General features: G+C 36.9%; 1 protein-coding gene across 4 annotated transcripts in view; it reads left to right on the top strand.

The window, feature by feature from the left end:
- Window positions 1–23,556, top strand: part of LOC150108868 (ubiquitin-protein ligase E3B) — a 552,093-nt gene that overhangs the window by 459,379 nt on the left and 69,158 nt on the right. For all 4 annotated transcript variants that reach the window (XM_090410488.1, XM_090410470.1, XM_090410479.1 and 1 more), the window contains 2 exons: window positions 6,263–6,370; window positions 20,670–20,807. In XM_090410488.1, coding sequence (XP_090266614.1) covers window positions 6,263–6,370; window positions 20,670–20,807 — 246 coding nt within the window. The remainder of the gene's footprint in view (window positions 1–6,262; window positions 6,371–20,669; window positions 20,808–23,556) is intronic.

Genomic DNA, 23,556 nt, shown 5'->3' with positions numbered 1-23,556 from the left:
CTTGGTTTTAATCCTTTTTCCCAAGTAAGCAAACAGACAAGTAAGCCAAGTTTGCGTCTGAACGTAGTTCAAGTCTGAGGCAACTCGTGGTAAAGGTGGAGTAAGCTCCAGTCATTTTTCCTTAGTGTTTTCCCCTAATGCAAAGCACATCCCCTTGCAGAGATGTATGATGCTATGCATTAAAGGTAAGGGCCACTACCCAGACCGGTCTCGAACTTTATTGACGTCTCCTCAGATTTGAACTGTGTTCAGGCGCAAACTTGACTTACTTGTTCTGTTTGCTTACTTGGGAAAAAGGATTAAAACCTAGCTTATAAAATTGCTTGGTATCTTTAACATATATCAGGATGTTGGATCTCAGTGATGGTGTTCTGGAGTATACTGAAAAACTATGGGAACAAAATAGGAAGAATCAGAGAAGTCCTCCCCCTCTCCACCATGAAAAGGTAAGTGTGAATAACTTTTGAAAGAACTAGGACTATGTGACATGTAGTGTGTGTGTGTGTGTGTTCTTTTGATGGTTTGACTGTTTTGAGGGATGAAAAATCTGAGTTTTTGCAATGAAGAACCCTGTTATCCCTGTATGAAACTGGCTATCCCATCTTGCTCAATAGCCTTATAAAGTTTCCCCATTCGCTGAGATCAAACTGAGGCCCTTCCAATTTAATGACAAATAATGAATCATATTAAATCACAAATGTTCTTACAAGTTAGCTACATAGACACCTTAATTTTTGGAGCCATATTGTTTAGGTCTGGTGTATCCTAAATTCTTAAAAGTGGTTATTATAATTTCAGTGTGCTGTGCAATCTAAGAACTTCAGTAGATTGTTTGAAAACTCTGAAAATAAACATTAGGTCTTGAATGGCATGAACTTTTTTAGTTTATGGCATTCTGTATCTACTTCTGCAATCAGAACTGTTTTAATAATAATTTATTTTTACTAGTATTAACAACACAAAACAAACTATTTTATATAATAAGTTTATTAACTTTCTTATATTTCACTGAATTTCAAATCAACATCTTCAGAGCACAGCAAGAATACGTGACAGTAAGTGAAACAATTCAAATTTCTTTTGTCCATTACAATTTGAATTGTTTCACTTACCAGTTGCTTATACGTGTTGCATTGTGCTCTGAAGAAGAAATGCAGCGAAATATTTGAAATTCAGTGAAATATAAGCAAGTTAATAAACATCTTTTTTATAAAATAGTTCATTTGGTGTGTTAATATAGTTAAAAGTAAGTTATAACCTTTGAGACCTAAGCCTGTCTGTTAGACTGTCCTGTTTGAATGCAGTTTCATGCAACTCTCCTACTCTTGAAAGGTTGTAAGCCTACAGCACATTACTACCATAAGTGGGCTAAGGATTTTTACTGATTTTATTACTTTCATTTCATTTCGTTTTTTTTTTTTTTTTTATTTCCTTACAGTTATTTATTTTTTGCATATTTTGGAAACCCTTCTCTAGAGATGAAACATGAAAATTTTTTCAAGCTGCTTCATGCCTCCAGTAAGTGGGGTAGTGGTCTCACACCGGGTGATGCAATCCATTTGCGAAACATCCATGCTGACAATGCGATTCGTACTTGCAGCCTATTGGTTGGAAAGTGGATGTACTAACACTCAACCAGCCAGGCCAGCAAAATGGAAACACAGGCACATTGCATGTGTTTTCGTTAGTTTTAATTTCGATAAGCAGTCCATTCATCCTCTCAATACGCAATGTAAACTTTATTTTGAGAGAGCATATAAGGAATTCATTGAAATCATTAGGTCAGATGTCATGCTGAACAGTAACTAGAGATTGAAATTGTACGTGGAAGGCCATGATAAAATGCACCTCAGTCTTCTTACTCTATACACTGTCAGGCAATATTTCATCATTCAAATTGAGTCACGTACCTGTGATGTTGATTTGTAAAAATACAAGAGCTTAGAAGTAAGTGGAAAATGTTGCTTCTTATGTTTATATTTTTTTCCAGTATTACGAGGGTATACTGAAAAGTTGTGATAATCACCATGAAGGAATTGAGCTAGAACCATGTAACTTACACATTATTCTATATATTTCCCATGAAGTGTTATACACTTATTACAATGCTGCTGCATCATTTGCAATCCTCTGAGAAAAAAAGCCTTTAGTTTGTTGCATAAACCAGTCCTCAGTTGCATGTGACTTCATCAACTGTGATAAATTTTGTTCAAGTGTTTCTTTAAATATGGGAATAGGAAATAGTCAGATGTGGCCAGGTCAGGCAAATGGGGTTGGTAAAGCTGACATTGAAAGTCTAGGTTTTGTATTGTCTGTTGGGTTTTTCATGAAGAGTGTGAGCCCCTGTGTTGTCCTACAAAACCAAAATGCCTCTGCTCAGTTTCCAATGGTGTTTTTCCTTCAATTCCCTCAGAACTATTGAATAAACTGCTGCTGTAACAGTTTCAACTTTTTTAATGGTGTAATCCTTACACAGATCGCCGTGTAAGGATTACACCATCCATATACCAAAAGACGGCAAGAATCTTCCCTGCTGACTTTTGGATTCAGAACTTTGGCCATGGAGAACCTTTGTATCTCCACTCCATTGAACTGTTGTTTGGTCTCTGGGTCATAGTAATGAAGCAAAGTTTGCCCCTGGGAAGATGTGACATCTGGACATGAAGATGTTGGTGGATAATGACCCCAACTTGTTCCCTGTATATTTCCAGAGATTTTGCAATGTTTTGGCTAGTATTTGTCTATCATTGAGGATCATGACATGTACTGCATCAATGTTTTCAGGTGTGATTGCTGTGGAAGGTCTTCCTGATCTGGGGGCATCTGTTGTCTTGGGATGCCCAGTTTCAAACTTTGCCATCCATCTGCCAACTGTTGGATATTATATTATTATTATTATGTCACACCTCTAGGGAGTTCAAAGACTCATCGAGGGAGGGCATCAACTTTACAACTCATCGGCTCACGACTCTACCAACCTTCATCATATAACACCAACGTCATCTACCTCCAACTACCACCACTAGTGCTTTCACAGACAATCACAAACATCCATGCCCACAGCGGGATTTGAACCCACAGTCTTTTGGCTGAAGAGTGGATACGCTAACCACTCAGCCAACCAGGCTGGCAAATATGCTAGGGCACAGTCCCGAGTCTCACACAAAGTTTGGTGAATCTCCGTTGCAGACTTTCTTTCAGCATGAAAAACATGATGATGGCCCACACCTCTGTGTCTTCAAATTTCTTCAAAACTTCTGACATGTCATCCTATATATCCTAAAAGAAAACCAAATTATTCCATTTTATGAAACATGAGGGTTAAAGGGTTTTAAGATATGTTCTTTCTTGTGGTTATATCAGTTGCTTTAATATCATTTTTGTTGTAGGTGTTTATCAGAACTTTTCAGCCTCCCCTTGTATATTGTGAAATATCCTGAAGGTATGCAAAGGTTTATCAGTTCATAAGAAAGATTCCGGTAATTTGACCACATGTTTATTACGATAAATAAATAAAAAAACCGACAACTTTCGTAAGTCGTTTGACTTACATCTTCAAGGGTCAAAGGTAACTAAAAGTTAAAACACACAAATGAGAAATTACTCAAAATAGTTCATTCTATGCAGTTGTCTAACTGTTCATTAAATTGAATATCCGAATGTAGATTCAGTGCAGTGCTGGATGCTGTCACGTTGTGTTGTTCACATTCACATTGTCCGAGGTCTGACTTGGGTATATTTTTTATCAATGCTGACCAAACTTGGTGAATCACCGTTACAGACTTTCTTTCACCACATGAAAAACTTGATGATGGCCCACACCTATGTGTCTTCAAATTTTGTCAAAACTTCTGACATGTCATCCTATATATCCTAAAAGAAAAAACAAATAATTACATTTTATGAAACATGAGGGTTAAAGGGTTTTAAGATATGTTCTTTCTTGTGGTTATTCCTTTAAGACCAATAGTGGATGGAAGAGACTCTCCTACCTCCAACCTGGTAAAACTCCTCAGCAGCATGATCTTACCACACATAGGAAAAAGATCTTTCATTAAGAACAGTACACATTTTATTGAGAAGGTAAAGGATATATGCATAAGACCTTCAGACATCTTAACAAGTTTGGATGTAATCAACCTATTTACAAATGTTCCTAGAAATGAAACAGTGAATCTCCTTGAAGACCTTTTTCCTCTGGACATCGTAGAACATTATAAACATTGCATAAAAAATACTTTTTTCATGTATCAAAATAAATTTTGGGAACAAAAAGGACTAGCTATGGGTTCCCCCCTCTCCCTTCCTTTAGCTAACCTATATATGGAACATTTTGAAAATAATGCTTTAAACAATTATCATAAAAAACCGAAATTCTGACTATGCTATGTAGACAATATTTTCGTCATATGGCCAGGAACAACAGAGGAGCTAACTGCTTTCAAAGATTACCTGAATAATATACGCAATTACATAAAATTTACTTTGGAACAAGAAGAGCATAAAAAACTTCCCTTTCTTGATATCTTAATAGAAATGAATGAAAAAGATAATAAATTATCCTTCTCCATCAATAGAAAACCCACCAACACAGGAAGACTTCTTAATGCGGCCTCACACCACCACCCCTCACAAAAGATAGGTTTAATTAAAACCTTGAGGGACAGAGCTTATGATATTTCAAGCACAGAAAAACAAAGAAATGAAGAACTTCAACATTTAACACAGATCCTCAATAAAAACGGTTATGAACCGAAGACTGTCAAAAAAAATCCTGAACACACCTCCTACAATCATCTCACAAAAGCAAGATTTCAAGAATGCAATCATGCTTCCATACATCAAGAATGTTCGACAAAATGGCCAAATTACTAAACAAACATAACATCAAAATGGCTTTTCTACCGTTGGAAAAAATTTCAAGATCTCTGCATCCCCCAAAACCTCCACATCATCCTTTAAAAAAAACCAGGTGTATATAATATTCATTGTTCCTGTGGCATTGCTATGTAGGCCAGACGGGAAGATCAGGAGAAATTCACATGAACAAACACCAAAAAGATGTGCAAAAAAGAAGAGAAAATAAATCAGGCTTAGCATACCACATAACTTCTACTTGCCATAATGTACTCTGGCAAAAAAAAAAAACATGTCTTACATTGAAAAAAATTGTTTCATGAGGAAATTTAAAGAAGCTACAAACATGCTTAGAATTCCAATGCAGTGCAACAAAAACCAAGGCCTAATTCTACACCAAGTTTGGTCAGCATTGATAAAAAATATACCTAAGTCAGACCTCGGACAATGTGAACGTGAACAACACAACGTGACAGCATCCAGCATTGTTCAAACTTAGCATTGCACTGAATCTACATTCGGATATTCAATTTAATGAACAGTTAGACAACTGCATAGAATGAACTATTTTGAGTAATTTCTCGTTTCGTGTGTTTTAACTTTTAGTTACCTTTGACCCCTGAAGATGTAAGTCATACGTCTTACAAAACTTGTCGGGTTTTTTTTTATTGTTATTTATCATAATAAACATGTGATCCAATTACCGGAATCTTTCTTATATCCTGAAGGTGCTGGATAATTTTTACTACTGGTTTTAATTAGTTGGCTTATTTATTACAGTTAAATCTATTATGTTGATAGTATATACATTCCAATTTTTGCTTCATATTACTCACCATTTCCTTTAGAACAGTTTTTTCCCTTTCGGTCACATACTAATGTGACCGAAAGGGGAAAAAAAATTAAGTCAGCACAGTGATCAACTGAAAGTTGTCTATTGGCTAACCTTTCAGTTGATCACTGTGCTGACTTAATTTGCTATGACAGCATTTTGTTATAGTGAAATATTGACTATATGAAGTATGATTTCTCAACTTAGAAATGAGGGAATTTTTTTTATTTAAATCAGTAAAGTTGCTAAAACTTCAGAGGGACTTCTGAATAATCTTTCAAAGTAATTCATTACACTTCTAAACTAGATATTATCCTAAGAAACGATGTATTGAAATATGACATGATATATGGTATGTTTGAATGTGGTATTATATGTTAGTTTTATGTGAATTATTTTTCAGTTTGTTTTCTGTGCCTATCATATGTTTAGCCTCTCTCTGACATTGCAAGATCAATCAGCCAGCTGTATAAAGACTTTTCCACACATGTATAACATATTTTCAAAATACTTATCTAATCACTACTTTAAAATTCTTTATCTTCATAAGACAGTTTTATTTTTTATTGTTAGGTAACTACAGAGCAGAGACTATTTCCTTCTCCAACCTCATATATTCATGAGAATCATCTTTCATTATTTGAGTTTGTAGGAAAGATGCTAGGGAAGGCTGTATATGAGGTAAATATTTTAGTACTGAGAGATGCTAATAACTTTGTAACCTTATAAATATTTCCTATTTTTTAATTTCATTTTTGCCATTCATTTTAAGACAAATACATTGTAAGTAGGTTTGAATTTCAGTTGCTTTCATTATTCCAACCACTTTTGTGATTGGGAACAATACTAAGCAGAAAGTTTCACTGTTATAGATTCAGAGAGGACCCTTTTACAGGCTCACAGTTGGCTCTCTGTAGCACAATCAACAACAACCATGGGCCTATAGGTGTCTGATGCCATCTTGATAAGATTCTTCTACTGCATTCTATTTTGTTCAAGATGACTCAGTTTGTGTATAGAGTTTCTGCACCATTTGACGATGTCATCACTCCCATTCTCTGTTTGGTCTTCCTCTTTTGTTCTTTCCGTTTGTAACACACCAGTTGGGAATTTCCTTGATCATATATCTTGTCTTTTCCATGTTGGGCAGGTGTATTTCTACAAAGTTTTCCATACACACACACTCTCTACCAGTAATAACATTTGACTTTGGAGTAACCAAAATATCAATAGTTGACAATGTGACAAGTGGAGATGTTCTGGCATTACTAGTGCAGGAAAACACTTACGTGGTTGCAGCCTACCTAAAATGATTGACAGGTACAGGAGGGTGTTAAAACGCACCAGTAACACCATGGTAAATACTGATACTGTAGGAAAAGAACTCCATTTACTGGGTTTCATGGAAGAGCAACAGCATACAAGTCGAACATCACAACAACAAACAGGGCGACTCATCTGGCCTAGTCCAAAGAGCGTGTGAACTGGACAGTTGACCAGTGAAAAACTGTACTCTAGAGCAATGAATCAAGGTTTACCTGTTTCAAGTCTGATGGCAGGGTGTGGGTACAGCCTGGTGAACACTTGCTACCACAGTCACAGTAAAGTTTGGTGGGAGGAGGAGTAATAGTGTGGGGGTGCATTCTGCTGGTTTGGAGTGGGACCACTGGTTGTTTTCTGTGGTTCCATGAAAGCAGCTATTCTGAATAATCAGGTGCTGCTTACATTGAGTTTTCCATACACACTGTCTACCAGTAATTGTCTGGATGGTGTAATCCTTACATAGATATTTTATTATTTGAAATTAAGGAACATTCCAGGTTTGTTAATAACATCACAACAACAAACAAGGCTGCTCGTCTGGCCTAGTCCAAAGAGCGTGTGAACTGAACAGTTGACCAGTGGAAAACTGTACTCTAGAGTGTTACCACAACAAACTGTGGTAACACTTGTTACCACAGTTTGTTGTGCCCACAGTAAAGTTTGGTGGTGGGAGGAGTAATGTTGTGGGGTGTATTCTGCTGGTTTGGAGTGGGACCACTGGTTGTTTTCTGTGGTTCCATGAAAGCAGCTATTCTGGATAATCAGGTGCTGCTTACACTGTGGAGTTTTTATGGAACAGACCCATGTTACCATCAGAGACGACAATGCCTCATGCCACAAAGCTGCAGCTGTTATGAAATGGTAAAGAGATGGGTGTTAAATGATTGCTAAGACTTGCCAGAGTCCTGATCTGTGGGATGAATTGGAGCAGAGATTGAGGTCCAGAGCAGCACATTCTCAATCTGTTACTGAACTTAGTGCTGCTTTGATGGATGAATGGAGACAAATTCCACCTGATGTGTTCTGCATGTTGGTGCAAAGCCTCCCTCAAAGGATTCAGGAGGTGATCAAAGCCAAAGGTGGACATACTCAATATTAGGTTTCACCTGCTGGTATCAATTGTAAATTGCTACAAAGTGTCTGGACAATTATTGGTAGATATATGATGTGCACTTTCATTTATTACAATACAATTTTGTCTATAATTAGCACTTGTGAGTTATCTTAATGATTTTTTTTTGTGTGGTTCCCACCCATGAAAGGTTATTATAAACCTATAATACATTTTGTATTGTGGATGGACTAAGGATTTTTATCAATTTTATGTATTTTTTTTTTTTTATTTTTACATAGTCCCAAAACCCTGTTCTATAGACCAAACATGGAACATTTTCAAGCCACTTCAGGCCTCCAATAAGTGGAGTAGTGGTTTCACACTGAGTGAGGAAATTCATCTCCCACCTAAACTGGATGAAAATAGAAAATCTCAAATTTATTCTATTCAATAGTAAACCTCTTTCTGTGAATAGATTATTAGAAGATTATATTTAGTTTGATACTGTGTTTATTGCTACTGAAACTTATATTGTTTTGCTTGCATCTGTGCAGCATGGTGCCTATGTGTATATTGGAAAAAGGGTTGGGAGAGATGGAAGCTTTTCATTATATAGGGACATTTTCATTGCCATCTTCAGAAAGAATGAATGTAGCTATTAAAATTTACTATCTTGTGAATAAAAAATGAATATATATAATTTATAAGAAAAGGACTGCCTTTGGTGATTGCCAACAAAATATTGAACTAGAAAAGTTCTTTCAGACATCAGAGAATTTATTATGATGATGATTCAGAACCTCTATAGAGTCACAAGACTCATCATGGGAAGCCAACCCTAGAAAACAGTCTATTATACCACTCCTTGAACTCATGTACTCTTATCACTCTATCAGGCAATGCATTCCACAGTTCATCCAGCCTCCATGCAAGGAAATTACTCCTCACCCTCTTGGTGACAACTTCCAGAAATGGCCCCTTGTCCTCGCTCCTTCCCCTTGTTCCACCAAATGAAAGAACTCTCCATTGTCAATCCTCTCACTGCCTCTCAACAGTTTAAATGTCTCATTCATATAATCGATCAAATTTGAGCAATTATATGAATTATTAATTGCTCAATATAATAGATTTAGTTTAATCCTTTATCCCAGTGAGAGCAAACAAAGTTTGCGCCTGAAAATATCTTCAGGACTAAATATAGTGTTGTACTATCTTATCCAGTAAGTAGTGCAACACCAAGGCAACTCGTGGCAAAGGTGGAGCAAGCTACCAGGCACTTCTAACCCAGTATCTCCCATAATGCAAAACACATTTCCTATGTGGATATGTATACTGTTATGCATTAAAGGGATTGGCCATCTACCCAGACTAGTTTCGACCTTTATTGAGGTCTCTTCAGTGGGAGCCAGGCCCAGAGCTGGAGATACCAGGCAGAAGCAGTAGCAAGTCATCTGTGCCTATGGGAGTTGCCAAAAGGTTTATCACCTTTTTTTTTTTAAAAAATTACTCTGGATTTAGAGAAAGATGTTGAAAATTTATTTATCACTAGGTTAGACTATAATAGATTTAGTTTAATCCTTTATCCCAGTGAGAGCAAACAAAGTTTGCGCCTGAAAATATCTTCAGGACTAAATATAGTGTTGTACTATCTTATCCACGAGTTGCCTTGGTGTTGCACTACTTACTGGATAAGATAGTACAACACTATATTTAGTCCTGAAGATATTTTCAGGCGCAAACTTTGTTTGCTCTCACTGGGATAAAGGATTAAACTAAATCTATTATAGTCTAACCTAGTGATAAATATTAATTGCTCAAATTTGATCGATTAATACCAAATAGTCCAGATGTGGTCTGATCAGGGCTTTATACAATGGAATGACAACTCTTTTATCTCTGATGGCCAGCATCCTCAGTATTGCAGCAATCCTCTTCCCTTCACCACTTTTGCAATATTTTCCATGAATTTCAGGTTTCTAATAAGCATCATCCACCCCATGTCCCTTGTTCCCCCCACCACCACCACTTACTCCAGTACAAAACAGAGTATGCAGCCTACTACTGATGTGTCCCAAACTTCAAGACTTTACAGTTATCTGAATTAAACCAGGAAAATTTTTCTAATTTAAGATATCAGTGCATCTAAAGAATTTTTTATGACGCTGTGGTTCTGTTGTGAATTTGATTATTTTGAAACTGGCAACACATACTTTTGCTGACTCACATAAAAAGAATCTTTTTTACAAGTTGAATCTTTTTAACACTAACAGTAAAAAATTGAATGATATAGTTCCCCCACCGATTAGAGATCCTTTGACATTTCTACGCATGTCAGAAAAAGGAGAATCCATTCCGATAATAGCGTAATCAGTCCATATTGTGGGATGAGTTGTTTATTATTACAGGTCGGAAAATTAACTTCTCTTTAATGATTATTATAGTTAATATGTTGCTTGTATAACAGTTGGAAAATTTTACCTAAAAAGCACGTGATTTCGCGTGTTGGCGACCAATTCATACGTCCTTCATTTCTTTCTCCCCTTCAGCATGAATCGACTATTCTTGGCAAGATGCCAAGCAGAGACCTACAAACAGTGGGCGAACTATAACCTAGATACTTAGGTAGGTGCTGTTACGTCATTTCCAACAGCAGCAATCCTCAGGAAAAGTAGCTAAATCTTTATGGAATTATAATCCTGAGTTTTAAAAGAGGTATACCGTGAGTAGACATATCGATACAAAATTAATAATGAAAAAAACTTGCATACAAAGATTATTTAATAGTATAATTTTTGCCTGTGTGATACTGAAGATGCCTGTGACACACAGGCGAAAATTATACTATTAAATAATCTTTGTACATGAGTTTTTTCCGTTATTAATTTTGTATCGATAATCCTGAGTTTATCATTCACTAACAGCTAATGGGTTTGTCTCTCTTATCCATTTTATCTTCCCTCTCTAAGAATTAGATATAAACTCTAGCCATTAAATAACTATTCTTATGCATAGTACCATGCTATAGATAGACTGGACATGCAGAATCTATGGAATTTTTAATATGGAAGCCTAGTTTTGAAGATTAGATTTTAGATGTAAACATAAAATGAGGTGAAGAACCACCGCCATCTATCATAGCAAGCACAGAGCAGAACGATTGTTTAAGGAATTTTTTAATGCGATTCCCACTCACAACAGGTTTACAAACTTTTGTGGGGATGTAACATGGTTTTTAATATCTGATCCACACATGAAAGGCCATGAGACCTATAGCACATTAGTGCCATGTGTAGGCAAGAGGAATAGAAGAAAGGAAGAATCTGTTCACATTTCATTTGAACAGCTGAATGTTGTAATCTTTGGGGAAGACAGAGTGGAGGAGAATATTCCAAAGAACAGAAGTAGGAAAGAGGAGGCAGTGAAGTTGGTTGAGTGAGTTTCAAGATGGACTGTAAAAGGATGTTGGTTAGCAGTGGCTCTTGTTTTAATGATTTGAAAGGAAAGTGGAGGATTAATAGTGGCCAATTCAGCAGAGCACTGTCAGTGAAGGTATCTGTAGAAGAGGTACAAGGCAGAAATTGAATATCTATGAGAGAGGGATTGAAGTGGGTATGTGAGAGAGTGATAATTAATTAACCGGATTGCCTTCTTCTGGACAGAACTGAGCAATCTTAGAGAGGATTTTGGTGTACCACAGCAAATATGAGAGCAATATTCCATGGCTGGGTGGATTTGGGCTTTGTATAGAGTTAGCAGGTGTGAAGTAGTGTCTTGTGCGAAAAAGTACACCAAGTTTTTTGGCAGCTGCAGAAAATATGGTTGAAATGTGGTTGTGCTAGGAAAGATCTTAGGTGTAGGTCAGACCAAGAAGAGAAATCTGATCGTGTTTGGATATCATGGTATTCCTGAAAGTGGGGGGGGGAGTTCTTTCTTGTGAAAAGGTCGGACAGAATGGGTTATGGTGACATTAAAGTTTACAAGGATGACCTTGTCCCACTGGGATATAGTGAGGAGATCTGAGTTCAGGGCCCTGGTCATGGTAGATCTTGAGGATTTTAATACTTGCGCACTACAAGGTTTGTCAAAATAATAGGAGGAATGAAGTGTGTTATTATTCCAGTTCATTCAGCCTTCATGCAAGGAAACCACTCCTCACTTGCACAGCCATGGATAGGATTGGAATGAGAGCAGGTCATTTATATACGAGAGGAAGAGAGTAGGAAAATCTGAGCAGAGGAAATCCCACCATGATACATATTGAGCAACCATAAATTATATATTTAGTTTTATCCTTTATTCAAGTGTAAGCAAACCAAGTTTGCACCTGAAGTATCTTCAGGACTGGGGCAACTCGTGGCAAATGTGGAGTGACTTCACAACACTTGCCTTAGTATCCCATGATGCAAACCACATCTCCTTATGGACATGTATAATACTGTGCATTATGGGAAGGGTCACTGCCCAGATCGGTTTCGACCTTTATTTAGGTCTCATCAGTCGGAGCCAGACCCAGAGGTGGTTGATACTAAGGTGGAAGTAATAGAGAAGTCATATTTTCCTAATATGAGTTGCCAAAGGTGTCACACCTTATTATTAAATTACTCTGAATTAGAAAAAAATGTTGAAGTTTTTTTCACTTGGTTAGACTATAAATTATATATTTAGTTTCATCATTTATCCAAGTGTAAGAAAACAAAGTTTGCACCTGAAGTATCTTCGGGACTGGGGCAACTCGTAGCAAAGGTGGACCGATTTCACATCACTTGCCTTAGTATTCAGTCTGGATAGTGACCCTTCCCATAATGCATAGCATTATGTGTCTGCACATCACCTTGCAGACTAAGGATTCGACTAAGGCAAAAGATGTGAGGTCAGTCCACCTTTGCTATAAGTTGGCCCAGTCCTGAAGATACTTAAGGTGCAAACTTTGTTTGCTTACACTTGGATAAAGGATTAAACTAAATATATAATTTATAGTCTAACCAAGTGAAAAAAACTTCCACCATCTTTCTCTAATCCAGTGTAATTTAATAATAAGGTGTGACACCTTTTGGCAGCTAGTATATGAAAATATGACTTCTGCATTGCTTCAACCTTGGTATCACCTCTGGGTCTGGCTCCCACTGAAGAGACTTCAATAAAGGTCAAAACCGGTCTGGGTAGTGACCCTTCCCATTATATATATCTGCAAGGAGATGTGCTTTCAGGCACAAACAAAGTTTGCTCCTGAATATACTTCAGGCATAAACTTTATTTGCTTACACTTGGATAAAGGATTAAACTAAATATATAATTTATAGTCTAACCAAGTAAAAAAACTTCCAGCCTCTTTCTCTAATCCAGAGTAATTTAATAATAAGGTGCGACACCTTTTGGCAACTGGTATATGGAAATATGACTTCTGCATTGTTTCAACCTTGGTATCACCTCTGGGTCTGACTCCCACTGAAGAGACCTCAATAAAGGTCAAAACTGGTCTGGGTAGTGACCCTTCCCATAATGCATAGCATTATTATACATGTCCACAAGGAGATGTGCTTTGCATTATGGGACAGTGGATCTGGCTCCCACTGTGAAGAGACCTCAATAAAGTTCGAAACCGGTGTGGTAATGATCCTTCCCATAATGCATAGCATTATACATGTCTGCAAGGAGATGTGCTTTGCATCATGGGATACTTAAGATGTGATGTGAAGTTAGTCCACCTTTGCCATGAGTTTGCCCCAGTCCTGAAGATACTTAAGGCACAAACTTTGTTTGCTTACACTTGGATAAAGGATTAAACTAAATATATAATTTATAGTCTAACCAAGTGAAAATATTTCCAACATCTTTCTGTAATCAACAGTGAGCAACCATTGATTAAGTTTGCAATCCATTTGCAGAGTGTGGAAATCAGATCATAGGATGGCAGTTTAAAAAGCCCCTGTGCCAAACCTGATGGAATGCCTTTGAAATGTCAAGGGCAACCACACGAGTCTCATTAAATTTTTCCATGGCTTCGGTCCAGATGTGGATGGTGAAAGCAAGACGATCAGCTGTAGATTGAGAGTTGCAGAATACATACTGCTGCTTACTGATTAGTTAGTAGGTCTCTAGGTGGTTCAAGAGTTGTTGTTGATGATGATCTTCTTCGTAATTTTAGAGAGCATTTGGATGGTAGTTCATTGGTTGACTTTTTATCACCTTTCTTTGGATGGGCTGGATCTGGACCTGTTTCCATTTTGTAAGATAGATGCTAATTGAATAGGATAGATTGAAGAGGAGATGCCAGATAGGTGTTAGTTCTGGGATACAATTTTTTAACACAGTAGGTGGGATACCATCAGGACCAGGTGCCTTGTTTGTCTTCAGCTTATTAAAAATTTTTCAGATTCAAATTTTTGGCAGAAGACTGTCAGTGACATGAAGAGAGCCATCTTGATGGAATGGAGAAAACTCCGCCCAGGTCATCAATATAGGAGTTGGAAGAGAAGAGTGATACCAGTACATTGGCCTCGTCTTTATTGGGGGAGGTGGTTGAAAAGTTTTTTAACCCTTATTTTTCATGGGTGTTAAAGGGTTTTAATATACGTTCTTTCTTGTAGTTATAGCAGTTGCTTTCTATATCATTTTTGTTGTAGGTGTTGATCAGAACTTTTCATCCCCCCCCCCTCTCATAGATGACGTAACTACAGTACCATCTGGATGTGACAGTGGTGGAAACCTAGGTGTGCAGAAGTTGTACCCAATAGCCTTGGCAAGGGACCTGAAGGAGTAACAGCCATTTGGACAGGAGGCAAGTTTGCAGCATTTGGCCCTTTCAAAGTTTGATTTGGACTTGGTGATGATTCTTTTACAGCTGTTGCGAGCTGCAGTATAGGCAAAGCAAGCAGCTGGGGTTTTGGCTTGAGCCATTCATGCATATGCAGAGGTTTTTTTTTTTCTTTTACTGCGTTGGTGCACTTTTTTGAGAACCAAGACTTGGATGGTGGCTGGGAATTTGGAGTGGATGAGAGACTTCATTCCTGTCAGGATAATTGCTTTTATTTGGGCTATCCAAATAATAGCAATCATCCAAACACCTGCTCAGAAGAATTGAAGCAGTAGTCGAGCCATGGGAAGGAGGAATAGAAGTGGTGCAGCTCATCCCATTTGACACCCTTGTAGCGCCAAATTACGTGAGACCGTGAAGGTCATTCCACAACAAAAAAGATTTGTATTGGGTTGCGATCCGAGTTACCAAGACGAGAACTGATAACCACAGTATACTTGGAAGGGGAGCTTGTTAGAAAGAGGTCAAATGTGTCAGCAAATTGGAGGGGAGGTTGTCAGGTGTTCTGATAGGAAGATTGATGACCTGTGATAGGTTATTGCTGATGGCAAACACCCCAGCATCCCTGCTTGCTTCATCAGTTAAACTTGAGAATAAAAGCCAATATGAGTTGTGGTGAAGTCCCCTAAAAAGGATGATCTCCCTGTTTGGGTATTTCGACTACAGAAAGTCGAGCTTTAGAGAGAGAGAGAGATAGTTGAAGAGATCAGAGTGGTTAGCTGATTTTGGAGATCAATAGAGAGAGCATATGAAAGGGCAGATTGGTTTAGTAAGGAAATTTTGAGCCAAAGCAGATCAAACAGTCAGGATTCGAGGTTTTACAATCTCTGACATGGCATGTTGATTCTCATGAATGCATAAGTACTGCACTTGTGACAGAAAGAACTGTGTAATATGTAGTTTGGACAGTTGAGATGAGCAGTGGTTGTTGAAGTCGTCAGTTGGAGTTCTGATAGGAATAATAATTCTGGTTTGAATGACTGCAGGTGGTAGTGCACATTGTTTATATTGCTGTTTAGGCCACTGATGTTGAAGTAGATGTGGAAACCTTTTTTTTTTTTTTTTTAGTGTTGAGTTGGTTGGATTTCTGGGATTTTTTTTAATGATTTTTGGTTGGATTTTTTTTGTGGGAGAATTTTTTTCATCTGTAGTGAAATTGCATTTCTTTGTTTGTGGTCCATTGTATTTGATGAGGAAGAGATGAAAAGGAAGTGAGGCATGCAGTGAAAGGTGACACTCGCAAATATACTGCCACACAGAGGGAACTTGGTCTCCATATGTGGCCTTGACAGTTCCACCTACAGCCACAAGATTTGGTATCCCGTCAGTCATGAACTGGCAAAATACGTGGTTGCAGGATTTGATCCTAGTGATCGAAAAGCCTCCAGATTTGTTCCTGATTCAGTCCCGTGTAACAGCTAGCCTGCAGAACTGTTTTACTGCTGTACCCTTGAATGAGGGGGAAAGTCCAGGGTCCCCCCTGCAGTGAGATTGGTATGTCATTGAGGGTATTACTTTCACTATGTATAAGAAAGGGGGGGAGAGACAAAGCTGAACCCTTGCCCTAGTGACCAAACATGGCTGCAACTACTTCAGATCTCATGAGCAAGGTAGTGGTATTTCACCAGGTGACAAAAGACATCTACCACCTAGAGGTCTAGTCAGTATTTCCTCCAGTTAAGGAAGATATTATTTTGTGGTGGCAGTGCTCAACCAGGGCCCCGTTTGTGGTGTGGAAACAGGCTATACTGCAAGAAGATGGGGATCCCTTGACTGCAAGAGGCTATATGTTGCACAGCGACAGCCCTTTAGGGTAGATGGATATTTTTTTAAGGATACTTTTTTGTTTTATTTTATTTATTATTATTTTTTTATATGCTGTATAATGTAGAAACTCTGCACTGGAGACCAAACATGGAACTTCCCTTTTTCAGGCTTCCCATGAATGAGGTGTTAGGCTCGAACTAGGCAGTGAAATTCATCTCTCACATAGACAGTTTACAAACATCCATGGCCACAGCTTGTTGGTTGAAGAGCAGGTACATATAACCATTTTGGTCTTTTAATATACTTTTAGCTGCGTTAATCTTCCTAGATTTAGGTCATCCTATGAGTCTTATTCCTTCCATCTTACAGCACCTCCGATTAACTCTGCTAACTTGTTCTTAAATGCTGTGTCAAGTTTCTACCTAATATGATTCTGCCATTAATGCCATCTGTTTACTCTCTTAATTTTTCTAAGAAACTCATTGTATGCAGTCTGGTTTTCATGTAACTAATTTTTTAATCCAATTCTCAGACCTGTGAGTTATTTGAAAATCTATTACAAATTTAATTTTCCATCTTCACAAAAAAGTGTGCCTAAATAACAGAAGTATTTTACATTTTATGTTACTTCTGGTTATTTTCTGACCTGTCTTCTATTTGCATAGTATTTTTGATTTTCATACCAAACTTCTAATGGATTTATTTAGGAATAATAACATTATCTGCATAAAGTATAGTGTGCTGAATTGAATATTTCCATTTGATATTGTTATCACCATAAAAAAAATCAAAATTGATCCAAGGATGGTTCTTGTTTTCAAACTATTTAATTTTTTTTCCCATTGGTATTTGTATATTTCAGCCTCGAGTTCACCTCTGATAGCTACTCAACTCTGATTCGTTTTATGCCATTTATACATATTTTTTCTCTAATATGATATTTATTTTTATCCTGCTTTTAACTGAATGAGTACTTACTATTTCAAATCCCTTGTATGCACTTGGGTCCTGATCAAGTGTACACGGTGTGATGTGATGTTGTGATGTATTTATTTAAATAAATATGGTTGTGTTAAGCTTCCCAAGATTTGGGAAATATTAAGCATTATACCTCCTGTTCCTGAGGATAGCGAACAGCACCCATAGAGGGCACTCCTCTAAGCATTTGTAACTGACTCTGGCAACCTCATAGGACTTTATGCTACTAGTTTAACTTTTGCTTATTGTTTTGTGTGTTACTACAATTTTAATATTGTATCTCTCATGGTGTCTCTGAGAGATGAAATATAGGAATGATGAAACTTGTTTAATAATTTTTCTTTGCCGAAATCATTCCATTAAACCCAATTATGATTGTAAACTAGCACCTAAGTCTAAATACTCATTTGTTAATTCTACATTAATGATATTTGGGGAGCAAATCCATTTGTTTGCTGATGATGCTAAACGGATAAGAGTAGTGATTAAGGATAGGTAAAGGTCCTCACCAGGATGATCTAAATAGGCTGGCAGTTTAAACAAAGGGTAAGGTTAAGGGTTCAGTGACCCAGTGAAAAAGCATTGAAGATTTTAATGGAAGTGAACTGCAAGAAATTGATGAAACTCATGATTTTGTACTGATGGTTAGGAGTGAGGTGAAGTTCAAAAGGTATATTTAAAATGTGAAAATAGCAAATGGCATCATTTGAATAATGAAAAAAGACAATGAAAAGGAAAGATATTATTTCTCTGTATAAAGTTTTGATATAGCCACATCTGGACTACTGTGTACAGATTTGGTTTCAGTTCTGAGATGATCCATAGACAAGTGATCAAAATGTTAATTAGTCTAGATAGTGCTTCCTATGCAGATAGACTGGGGATTTTCAAGTTACAAAGTTTAGCTGATAGGTGCAAAAGAGGGATAAGTTAAATAAAAGGATTTTATAGAGCAGTGATGAAAAAATATTTCAGTACGTGACTGGTTGGAGTAACTAGCAGTTTACAGAGGTAATTATAAGTATTTTGTCAGAAAATGAGCTTAAGGAGAGGTATTATTATTGTACAGGCACCTCCATGGAGTTCTAAGATTCAGCACAGGAGACCCAAACTATCCACACAGTCTATCATACCTCTCCTTGAACCCATTAACAGAAAAAGCATTCACAACTGACTGGCAACCCATTCCACTCATTTGCCACCCTCCAAGCAAAAAAAATTAGTCCTTACACCCCTCCTAACTACATCTTTATTGACCAGGAGTGACCCCTTGTTCTAGCCCCTCTGGCCGAGTGCTGAAACATTTCCTCTGCACCAATCCTATAAAATCCTTTAAGCAACTTAAATGTTTCTATCATATCCCCTCTTTTCCTCCTATCAACCAACTAATGCAGTCCATACACCTTCAATCTATCCTCATAGGGAACATTCCACAGACCACACACACCATCTTGGTCGCTCGCTTCTGAATCATCTGCACCGCTTCCTCATTCCAAAGAAACCAAGGAGACCAGACTGGATTGCACAGTAATCCAGATGTAGACTATTTGAGGTCTTATAAATAGGAATAACAACTTCCTTATCTCTACTTGTTAGTGTGGTCTTCAATAGATACTTCATCTTATGGGCTGCCTTAGCAATATGCCCCTAAACTTTAACTCTGTCTACCACCACTACCCCTAGCTTCCTCTATTTCCTGGAATATTCCATCAATATATTACACAGCTTGTAATCTATTTATCCCAAAATGCATATTTTTTACATTTCTCCACATTAAACTGATATCCATTATCTTTTATCCATACTGACAGCCTATTTAAATCGTCCTGCAAACTCTCCACATCGCCTTGATTAACTATTACTCTACCTAAGTTTGCATTGTCAGCAAACAAATGAATATTTCCTTTCAAGTTATTTCTTATATCATTTATGTACAAATTAAACAGTAGTGATCCCAGCACTGAACCCTGCAGCACATCAATAGTCACCTTGATTCTACCCTCCACATACCACTTTTTGATCTGTCCAGCAGCCACCCTTTTATCCAAATAACCAGTGTCATATCCATCCCCATTTGTTCTAATTTGCGTAACAGAGTTCCATGTGGTATTCTGTCAAATGCCTTTGCAAAATCCAGCCAAATCATCATGTAGCCATTTCCTTTATCCAGCTCAGCTGTTACTCTGTTATAAAAAGTTAATAAATTACTAAGGCATGACCAACCCTTGTATCTTAAGCATTGTGTGAATAATGGTTAGTGTGGCCCCACACCCCAATATATTTTCAGAGTCCATTGAGATGACAGTAATGATAAGTGCTATTTCCAAACTTGAAGTGGGAATTAGTATCTAATTATATGCAAATCTGTAGCAAACTGACATTTTAAATCAGTTAACACTATATGCTTGCACATTAAATGGCAAATTTTTACAATTATCCTCGATATTAACTATTTTACTACAATATTAAATAAATTAGATCAGTCTTTGGATCCTCCACGGAGTTACATAAATATTGATAAAAATCACTGTTATATGGTATTAAAAGTTTCTCAGTGGACAGTTGTCCACACGGTTTGCCTAGTGGCTGTGCGCTTCGCAACCATATGCCTGGGAAAGAGTGTCCTAGGTTCGATTCCCTTCGCCGATGTGAGGAACTTAAGGATCTTCCTCAGCCATAGCCAAGTTAGCCGGTCTTGGGCGTGGACAGCAGTGTTTTTCCCCCCAGTTTATCTGGGGTTTTTCATCCCACAAGCAGGCAAACCGGTCCCGTTAACACACACGGATCTACAGCCATAAATACTCAATCCCCCATGAGGGGGGGCTCAACTCGCCCCAATAGGGATGGGGGATAAAAAGGGAGGAAACTCCATACGAATAAATAAATAAGTGGATAGTTGAAACTTTTTGTCTTTTCAGTTCTTTAAGAAAATATCTCCCATTATCTATTGTATATGCCTCAAAAATATATGATTTTAGTATGTATGTTTTATTGCAGTATCTAATGTTAATTATCTTCCTTATTTCATTTTAATTTTTTGACAGGGTATAGTTGTTGATGTTCCATTTGCATCCTTTTTTTTAAGTCAAGTCCTAGGTCATCAGCATAGTGCACTGTATAGCTCTATTGATGAACTGCCTTCTTTAGATGCAGAACTTTATAAAAGCCTTACATATATCAAGGTAAGAAAAAAGCCTGCAACTTTATTAGTGTCTTGCTGTTCAATATCCAATTCATTCACTCCTATTTGCAAAAGATAGGAATAATCAGAATTATTCTTTTTTTAATCTTGAGAGATCTGACTCTGCTTATCTAAAGGCTGCACTCTTGATAAACTAAAAATTCATTAATGCAGATGGGACCACCATTAATACTTTTGAAGGTAATCTGTAATTCATTGGCATAATAGTACTTGGGCTATTTGTTGATAGTAATCTCAGAACAGATAGCTAAAGTATAATTTGTCTATTACTTTATATCAAAAAAATTAAATAACTCTGGTATCTACTGTTTCTTTGTTCTTTGAAATCTATTTTTGATAGATAAGTAAATTATAAAAAAATTAGTATTAATCATACATAAATACAAGTAATTTTTTTAAAAAATGTCATTCTATAAATTTTGAGAAGGTTCTTTAATTAGCAAAATTAAAAATGAATGCTCTTACATGTAGCCATTGTTGAATCATCACAAGAGTGTTTGTTCAAAATTAACTTTTCTCTGTTATTTGATAATACAGTGAACTCTGAATGAATTTCAGAACTACCTAGATCTCTGTTTCGCCACCAGAGGTGCAGTGTTCTTGATAATAGTGTAATACATAGGTTGTTGAAAGGCAAATTGATAATTGTATTTCATTCACATTTTAGCATAATTTGTTTTTAATTCCTATGCCAGTGTTAGAAATGTTTCATTTAAAACTGCAGTAAGTTTAAAAGCATGAAAACTGATGTCAAATATTGTATATTTCCTTGATGTATTTGATGATAAAGGTAATACTAATCTGTTTTTAGAATTATAAAGTTTTGGTTCAAAAATAAAATTGTTCAATTTTCACAAACACAGCTTTGTGTATAAATTATGGTTTCTTAAAAAGCCATTGAAAAACAAGTGATATGACTTAATTACATCACTGAAAATGCATTGTATGTCTCTTGTTCTCTTATTTTCCCAAATGTTTAGACACTATTTATTTAGAGTGCCAAAAAATGAAGTCCAGTCGAGTGTTATGTATTTTGTGTGTCTTAAGCGCCTGCTATTAAGATTTTGATATGAATTTAAACTCTAATGACATTAAAAAAATAAATAACTGACTAAGCAAGCAAGCATCTGTATGTACCTGTAGAAATTATAGAAAATGAATGATATGTTATTTTTGTGGCTATTTAGCCTATTTTTGTTTAGGAGTACCCTTTTTTTATATAATGCCATTGGTTTTTTACTCAATTTTTAGGACATTTCTGATGTTTTAAAGACAGATATATGAAGAATATATAGGAAGAATAATTCAGACATACCTTTGTAGGATGTTGCTGGTTGTCTTCTTATTCAGCAGCATCTGGCATATGGCGATATACATTTATCTGCTGTTGAAGTATGACTGAAAGGAAGGGGTTTGGAATTGTGGAGATAGAGATATGGCAGAATTATTGGTGAGGCAAGGTGTGTGAATTTTAAATCTGAGGTTTTTTCCCTAAGGTTGGGCAGAGAATTCTTTGGGAGGAAGGTGAAAGATAGAAATTTTTGGGAAAGGAGAAGGATAAGACGGGATAAGATCAGGGGTTAGGAGTAACGGGGTGTGAGCCATTTTGAGAGTCCGTCGTCTTCAGAACTCGTGGGAGAAGTGGAGACTATGTCATGCTGGCTGGGTGGTTTTGTCTTTAGTGTGTCTGTGTTGTATTCTATTGGTCGGAGTTGTGACCTAATTTTTATGTTTTGGAGCTTCCAACTCTCAGAGATTTATGTAGGGGCGGTGGACGTTTATTGCTACTGCGCCTACATAATCTCATAAAGGCTTAGGTGTTCATTATTCATAATAATCCTTAATAGTATAATTAATGCCAAAGGGGAAAAAATACATTTAATTAACTCACTAATATTTTGCTGGTTTTGCTAAATTATTCAGATTCACCACATATGTAGGTCCTATAAAAATATACAACCAGTTAGATGGGAATGCTATAGGTCCCCCCCCCCCTCTCTTATCAAATTTCTGTATAGCACATTTTGAAAACCAAGCTCTCAACACAGCCACACAAAAACTAACAGTTTGGCTGCACTGTGTTGATGATGTGGTTGCTGTTTGGCCTTATAGTCCAGACACGTTAGATACATTTTTGGTATATTTAAAAAAAAACGACATCCTAAAATAAACTTCACCACAGCAAAAGAAAGTAATAATAGTCTCTTCTTTTTATTATTATTATTACCCCAAGACCTCATGGAGTCAAAGACTCATCTGGGAGGTAAATTTATTATTTTATTATTATTATGTGACACCTCCAGGGAGTCCAAAGACTCATCGAGGGAGAGTGTGCCAACAGCATCGAACAATTGATGGCCATCCAACTACTAACCGCGCTTAAACTTGCTTAACTTTTTGCATGATCCATTAGTAGCAGAGGCTCTACCAATTGACCTTAGATTTAGATACACTAGTGGCACAACTTCCTAATGGCCCATTATCTTTCTCTTTCTACAGAAAATCCACTCATACTGGTAATTATTTACATAAACTATCACACCACCACCCTTCCCAACAGTATGGTGTCCTCAAAACTCTTACTCTCTGAGCCAGTGCTATTTGTTCAAATGACACAGCCCTTGAAACTGAGCTCAGCAACCTTTGCAACACCTTTTTAGCCAATGGCTACATATAAAATAGATAATATATTTCTATAAAATATAATATATTTTATAGCCAAAGTTCTT

This window comes from Typopeltis vanoorti, chromosome 2 (genome assembly GCF_054136105.1).
Source record: "Typopeltis vanoorti isolate ZY-2024b chromosome 2, IOZ_Tvanoo_1.0, whole genome shotgun sequence".
NCBI classification, from domain to species: domain Eukaryota; kingdom Metazoa; phylum Arthropoda; class Arachnida; order Uropygi; family Thelyphonidae; genus Typopeltis; species Typopeltis vanoorti.
This window is presented reverse-complemented; position numbering and strand designations above follow the sequence as displayed.